Source organism: Symphalangus syndactylus, chromosome X (assembly GCF_028878055.3).
Source record: "Symphalangus syndactylus isolate Jambi chromosome X, NHGRI_mSymSyn1-v2.1_pri, whole genome shotgun sequence".
Classification (NCBI taxonomy): domain Eukaryota; kingdom Metazoa; phylum Chordata; class Mammalia; order Primates; family Hylobatidae; genus Symphalangus; species Symphalangus syndactylus.
The window spans coordinates 45,429,686-45,437,500 of record NC_072447.2 but is presented as its reverse complement, the minus strand read 5'-3'; the positions used below and the strand labels follow the sequence as shown (position 1 = coordinate 45,437,500).

The 7,815-nt window shown below is 37.5% G+C and overlaps 1 protein-coding gene and 1 non-coding gene across 6 annotated transcripts in view; one reads left to right on the top strand and one right to left on the bottom strand.

Annotated features, from left to right (window-relative positions):
- The window catches only part of DMD (dystrophin), a 2,284,432-nt gene that overhangs the window by 2,048,619 nt on the left and 227,998 nt on the right, over nucleotides 1–7,815 (top strand). For all 5 annotated transcript variants that reach the window (XM_063634262.1, XM_063634265.1, XM_063634264.1 and 2 more), the window contains one exon: nucleotides 5–83. In XM_063634262.1, coding sequence (XP_063490332.1) covers nucleotides 5–83 — 79 coding nt within the window. The remainder of the gene's footprint in view (nucleotides 1–4; nucleotides 84–7,815) is intronic.
- On the bottom strand, nucleotides 346–454 carry LOC129476554 (U6 spliceosomal RNA). The gene has a single exon (XR_008654987.1). It is a non-coding gene; the product is annotated as a U6 spliceosomal RNA (small nuclear RNA).

Sequence of the window (7,815 nt, the reverse complement as noted above, 5' to 3'; positions counted from 1 at the left end):
CCAGGTGGCCGTCGAGGACCGAGTCAGGCAGCTGCATGAAGCCCACAGGGACTTTGGTCCAGCGTCTCAGCACTTTCTTTCCAGTAAGTCATTTTCAGCTTTTATCACTTAGCTTTATTGCATCTTGATTAATAAGAATTAACAGTTGAAAAAAAACAAAAGAATTAAGAGTTGAACCATAATAATCTCTTGTCAGATGCAGTAGAAGCATAAATCATCCTGAAATATAACTTGGTTGATAAGTTTAGGAGGTTAGGAAGAGGAGGGCCAGTTGGATCATTTTATCCAGTGTCCAGCTAATGCATAATTGTTTCCTGCAATATATTCTCAAATGTTAACTTTATTAATATTTTTGAGTCTTTTTCAAAAATATGGAACACTTTGCTCAGGGGCCATGCTAATATTCTCTGTATCGTTATTCCAATATCAGTATATGGGCTGCTGAAGCAAACACATACTTTTGAGTTTTTAATTTCTGCCTATCAGTTCAGTTCTTAAAGCTAATAATTATGATATCATGTAATTATAATATGATCGTTCAATATATGTTACTGTGACTCTATAATTATTTATCTCTAAATAATTCATTAAATACTCCCTGCCTTATGAAATGAGTGACAGTTCTCAAAAGAAGGCATATAAATGGACAACAGGTATATGAAAAAATGCTCAGCATCACTAATCACCAGGGAAATGCAAATCAAGACCACATGATATATCTATCATCTTACCCCAATTAGAATGGCTATTATTCAAAAGACAAAAAATAACAGATTCTGGTGAGAATGTGAAGAAAGGGAACTCTTTTACAGTGTTGATGAAAATGTAACAGTAAATTAGTAACAGTAGGAAGATTTCTCAAGAAACTATAAATAGAACTACCTTGCCATCTGGCAATCCCACTACTGGTTATCTATCCCAAAGCTAAGAAATCAGTATATCAAAAAGGTACCTGCACTTGCGTGCTTATCACAGCACTGTTTACAACAGCAAAGATGTGAAATCAACCTAAGTGTATATCAACAGATGCATGGATAGAGAATATGTGGTATCTATACACAATGAAACACTAGAAGAATGAAACCATGTCATTCACAGCAACATGGATGGAACTGGAGGTCATTATGTTAAGTGAAATAACCCTGGCACAGAAAGACAAAAATTGCATGTTCTTACTCTTGTGGGAGCTAAAAAAATTGATGATAAACATAGAATAGAATGATGGATACTAGTGGCTGGGAAAGGTGTGTGGGTAGAGGGGGAGATAAAGAGAGGTTGGTTAATGGGTAGAAACATCCAGTTAGATAGAAGGAATACGTTATATGATTTGACAGCAGAATAGAGTGACTATAGTTAACAACAATGTGTTGTATATTTTAAAGTACCAAGAAGAAAGGGCCTGAATTGTTCCCAATACATAGAAATGACAAATACTCAAAGTGATGGATGCCTCAAATACCCTGACTTGATCATTACGCATTCTATGCCAGTAAAATATCACATTACCTCATAAATATGTAAAATATTATGTATCAATAATAAATAAATAAATACGATGCCTCCAAGTTGAAACCTCAGCCTATGGGCATTTCCTTTCCCTAACTATTTGTGCAGTGGCGTGATCTTGGCTCACTGCAACCTCCGCCTCCTAGGTTCAAACGATTCTCCTGCCTCAGCATCCCAAGTAGCTGGGACTACAGGTGTGCACCACCAGGCCCGGATAATTTTTGTATTTTTTAGTAGAGACGAGGCTTCACCAGGTTGGTCAGGCTGGTCTCGAGCTCCTGACCTCAAGTGATCCACTCGCCTTGGCCTCCCAAAATGCTGGGATTACATTCATGAGCCTTGTATTCTCCTTTTGTCCTTGACCTCTAGTCATTCTTTTTATTTACTGGTTTTACCATTTTATTAATTATGCTTTTATAATTAATACTAAGAGAAATAACCTTGGTTAACTGAAAGTTTAAGTATTAGAAAATCCTATTTATACAATATTGCATATTAAATTGGCAAGCACCTGTTTTCCTCTGATTAATGTTAATTTATACCACTTTTTATTTGATTGTGAGAGTATATGTGTTGAGTTTTTTGGTATTTAAAAAGCCATACTTTACCACATGGGGTTAACATCTGTTAGCATTCTGATGTATTTCCTTATGGACATATATGAGTATATATGAGGGTTTATCCATCATTTTAACGCCATTACTTTGTGCCTAGCAATGTTACAGATTTTAACTAGTTTAATCCTTATAGCAATCCCTTAAGGTAGGTACCATTATTATACCCATTTCAGTGATGAAGAAACTGAGGCACACATTCATACAGCTAGTAGATGAGGGAGCCAGGATTCAAACTCAAGAAGTTGGCTCCAGAGTCTGTGTTTTTAATCATTGCACTGTAATTTGACTTAATTTATATATTTTATAGAGAGGAAGTAATTCTATATGATCTCCATTCTTCTGCCATATTCTTTCATTGCCATTTTCTGATCATTTCCTTTCTTTTCCATTCTCCATGGGTTAATGAAAAGATCCACACTCACAAATACTTTAAAGTATTTGAGTAGATGCTGTCATGTGTGTCTTCAGTTGGCTGTTGTCTTTTTGAACAAAATTTCCTGGAAGGTGTTGGTGCTGTGTTTTTGTCATACATCGATAATAGATTAAGAAGAAGTATCTTATTTTCTGGACTGGCTCTAACTTTAATAACCGCATGCGGTCTAGTTATTTGGACACAGTTTCACAATGCTTTGGAGTTGCCAAGAAAAAGGGATAAGTTAAAGCAGTTTATCTAAATGAGTGGGATCGTGGCTTTTAGGAACGGCTCTAGAAAAATGATAAAGGCTGCAGATTTTGTCTTCTGCATCTTTCCGGATCTCTGGTGTACTTAACTTGCCTTGGTGACAGCCATTCTATTCGATTTAATTGAGATTAAATGTGATAACATACTCCTAAGCGACTCATAAACCATAAATAAAAAATAGTACTATTATGAATATTAATTACTCCTCAGACACCAGGTATATTCATTCATATTTTCTTCTCCCTGACTCCCCCTCTGAATTCCCATGTCTTACCCATTAAAACCTATTTTCAGAAAATGATATACTCATTTAACCCAGGTGATAGGTAAAGTTTAATGTGTACTTCTCCTGGGTTATTTGCATTTTATTAACATGAAAATCCGTAAGCCTGAGGTGGTAGAACATCGGCTGTAAGCTCTGAGCTGTGAGGAAGGAACTTTGAGGGGCCACTCACACCTTTCAAACCATATCACATCAGTGCCCACTTCCAGAAAGGTCAGGCCTGTTAGACACAGGCATTCATAAAGAGACTGATCTACCTGCCTGAATGGAGCCAGCCCCGGAAGTCATCAATCTCTCGGATGCCCATGTGGAATATCATATGCTTAAAAGCTTTGCTTGCAGGTATAAAGAAAATACCAACTTGGTTTAAGGGATATTTAAGAATAGGATGGTGAGACTAAGGATGGGTTGTTTCTTTACATTGTACTTTTTAAAATTACAAAGGTACTCTATACACATCAAGAAAAATTTGGAAAGCCCACAGTACAAACAAGAAAAGAAAAAGTATCCATAATCCTATGACTCAGAGATAATCACTATCAGAAATTTGGTTTATATACTTTCTGTATTTCTCTTGTGGGGTGTGTGTGTGTGTGTGTGTGTGTGTGTGTGTATCAAGGTTCTATCTTTGTTTTTATTTTTTAATTTATTTGTTTTTTGAGACAGAGTGCAATCTCAGCTCACTGCAACCTCCCCACTCCTGGGTTCTAGCGATTCTCGTGACTCAGCCTCCCGAGTAGCTGGGATTACAGGAATACGCCACCACGCTAGGCTAATTTTTTGTATTTTTAGTAGAGACGGGGTTTCACTATGCTGGCCAGGCTGGTCTCAAACTTGTGGCCTCAAGTAATCCACCCACTGAGGCCTCCCAAAGTGTTGAGATTACAGGCATGAGCCACCACGCCCAGCCTCTCTCTTTTCTTTTAAACCATGGACAGATAAAAACATGCTAGTTTTATGACCTGCTTTTTTCCCTTAAAACTATCTTTACAATATTTTCATGTGTTTAAATATTCTTCTGCAGAGTCATTTTTCTAATGACTGGCTAATACTCTCTTCTGTGGCTGTACCAAATGTACCAACACAATTCTTTTTTTTTTTGAGACGGAGTCTCCCTCTGTCACCCAGGCACCCAGGCTGGAGTGCAGTGGCGCGATCTCGGCTCACTGCAAACTCCGCCTCCCGGGGTCACGCCGTTCTCCTGCCTCAGCCTCTCCAAGTAGCTGGGACTACAGGCGCCCGCCACCACGCCTGGCTAATTTTTTGTATTTTTAGTAGAGACGGGGTTTCACCGTGGTCTCGATCTCCTGACCTCGTGATCCACCCGCCTCGGCCTCCCAAAGTGCTGGGATTACAAGCGTGAGCCACTGCGCCCAGCCTGTACCAACACAATTCTAAATTCCTCAATATTAAGATTATTTCACAATCTTTATTATATCGAGCATTATGGCTAATTTCCTTTTTATACCTTTACAAATATCTCAGATTCTTTCTACAGGATAAATGCCTAAAGGTGGAATTGTTGTGTTAAAGAATGTTTACATTCGTAAGCCTTTTCAAGTGTATTGCCAAACTTACCTCTAGAAAATTGCACCAGAAATTGGATGTTCCATCCAAACCATATTTGAGCCAGGCATGGTGTGGCTCATGCCTATAATCCCAATTCTTTGGGAAACTGAGGCAGGAGGATCACTTGAACCCAGGAGGTCAAGGCTGCAGTGATCCATAATCACGCCCCTGCACTCCAATCTGCGTGACAGAGCAAGACCCTGACCCTAAATTAAAAAAAAAAAAAAAAAAAATCACCATATTTGAAGCAGGACATCTCTGAAGTCACGTATTTGCTACTATAAAAGCAGCTTCCCCCTACCAATGAATAAAAATATGTTGTAAATATCCCTCTAAGGTCATATTAAATGAATTTGAATTGATACATTTTTTTTAGACAGGCCTGAGTTGATACATGTTTAGTAATGTGCTTTCAGGTTACTATGAATAATAATAGGGTGGTTCCTAAAGCTTAGAAATTACAAAGAAAAGAAAAATAAGCAGGAACTACTGATCGCACCACCCAACATAAACATGCTTACTGTCTCTGTTTATCTTATTTTCTCTCTCTCTCTCTCTGTCTGTCTTGCACGTGCATGCACTCTGTCCCTCTCACTCTGACACACACACACACACACACACACACTCCTCTTTGGAAATTATTTGGAAATTACATTACCAGCTGTCTGTTTTTTATCAGAAGACAGAGGCAGCCTTTTACTAAAAAAAAGAATTCACTGTTTCTTCCTGGTGGCCCAATCTCTACATGTTAAAGAAATTGTTTCTTTTATCTTAGATCTAAGAGAAAATGAGAAAAGCGTTGTGAAATATAACCCTTCTCCATTGATAGACACTAACTTGTCCTTATTTCCAGTTTTAATACACTGCTACTCCTAATTGACTTCTACAATGTAAACCAAGAAAAAGGAGAAATTCTAATAGTGTGACTTTAAATATATATATAATTTACAATAAAATTATCATGTAAATTATTAAAATTATATACTAATATATAATTATATGTGTATAATTGGTAGGTATGTTGTCAGTCTCTTCATATGTCTGTGATTAAGAAAGTACTAAAGTATTTATTGGTTGGCATAGTAGTCTGAATATTGTCCTTTTCTTTTGAAGAGTTTAAAGATTTGCTGGGCATGGTGGCTCACACCTGTAATCCCGTCACTTTGGGAAGCTGAGGGGGGCAGATCACTTGAGGTCAGGAGTTCAAGACCAGCCTGGCCAACATGGTGAAACCCCGTCTGTACTAAAAATACAAAAATTAGCTGTTTGTGGTGGTACTCGCCTGTAATCCCAGCTACTCAGGAGGCTGAGGCAGGAGAATCACTTGAACCCTGGAGGTGGAGGTTGCAGTGAGCTGAGACCATGCCACTGCAGTCCAGCCTGGGTGATAGAGAGAGAGACTCTGTCTCAGAAAAAAAGAGTTTAAAGATTTTTCCTGACCATTATCTAAATTCTCTGGTCTTTTGTTCTAAATTCTACTTTTCTCACCAAGAAAGATCACTATATATTTGGGTAAAGGGAGAAATCCTTCTATAACAGTAAAAAGAATCCATGGTTTTCTTAATAGTTTACAAGTTCCAGAATTCCCTTAAAAGAATATTTTCCAAGCCAGGTTCTTTAAAACATTAATGTTATATTAGGTTTTGATAACTGTCCCTTGAAAAAAATAGTACTGATTAATAAGATTGGAAAAACACTAGGTTTCAAAGATAAGCAAGTTTATTTCTTGTTAGAATTCTTGGAGCCTTTATTATACACTGAGACTCTAAGAGGATAAGGAGTCTATAGTTCTCCAGTTTTAGGTGACTGTGGAAGCCTTTTTCAGGCACACCAATTAATTTCACACTAAACTTTATGCCATGGATCACAGTGAATCTTTGCCTTAATGTTGTATTTGCCAAATGCTTTAATAACAAAAAATTTCTGCTAAAGGTTGTAAAAACGTGATCCAATTAAAAAGAAAATGAGTATTTTTGAGGCAAAAGGGTCAACTCCCTCTCTTTACTGAATTTCCCAGCCCCACTCCCACCCAGGAGCCCTCTTGTGCTGTGGAATTTCCTAACTGGAGATAAGCTTAGAAAGTATCTATACCAGTAGTTTCCAAACTCTAAGGTGTGGCTCATTAGCAAATCCTAAAATCAGTTTAATGACTTACAACCAACAATTTTTTACTGGACTGGACTGGACTGGAATGGAATGGAATGGAATGGAATGGAATGGAATGGAATGGAATGGAATGGAACAGATTAGAAAATATCAGATTGCATTACCTAAGCAAGGTTAAGTGTTGTTTTGATGGTGATTAATTTGTTAGATGTGTGTGTGCATGCATGTGTGTGTATGTGTGTGTGTGCGCGTGCGCGCATGCTAGATCACAATGTAAAACGTTTTTCTTCTGTGGGTTGCAGTCGAAATAGTTTGAGAAACATTGAATCATTCCAGCCCTTTCCTTATTTTACAGATAATAAAACAGGTGCAGAATGATCAAATGACATAACCAAGGTCACAAAGATAGTTATACTACTAGGACTGGAACCCAGTTTCTGGACTTCCAAGCCACACATCACACCACCTTACCCATTAAGAAGAAATGCCCAGGCCAATAACTGTCTAGTCCATCTGCTATTGCCAACGATTATTCTCTCATATATTCCTCTTCGTTTGGCCATCCTAAGTTGTTTTACATAACCTAAATTTTTCTCTCAACACCTCTGGGCTAAAAACTGCCTTATCAAAATGATATCGATAGTGGTTAAGAGTAAAAGCTGTAAAATCAAACTGACTGGGTTCAAATATTGACTCAGACACTTGATGCTTTATTCTTTCTCTTTATTCTTCATCTTTAAAATAGGGATAATAGTAACATATTTGGTCAATTGTAAGACACACTTTTCCACCCACGTTTCAACAGTTCTGAAATCAGAATGCACCTTACGACCAATGGGATACTGAATTCAGTGAAATATGGTTGTATTATTTCATAGGGTTACAGTGAAGATCAAACAGTTAATATTTGTAAAACCCTTAAAATAGTGCCTGGAACATAGTAAGTGCTATTCAAGTGTTTGCTATTAGCTTTAGCATTAGTATCATTATTACTATCAGCTTGATAGTATAACTTAATGCATGCCTGTTAGAGTCAAACTAGTCATGAAAGT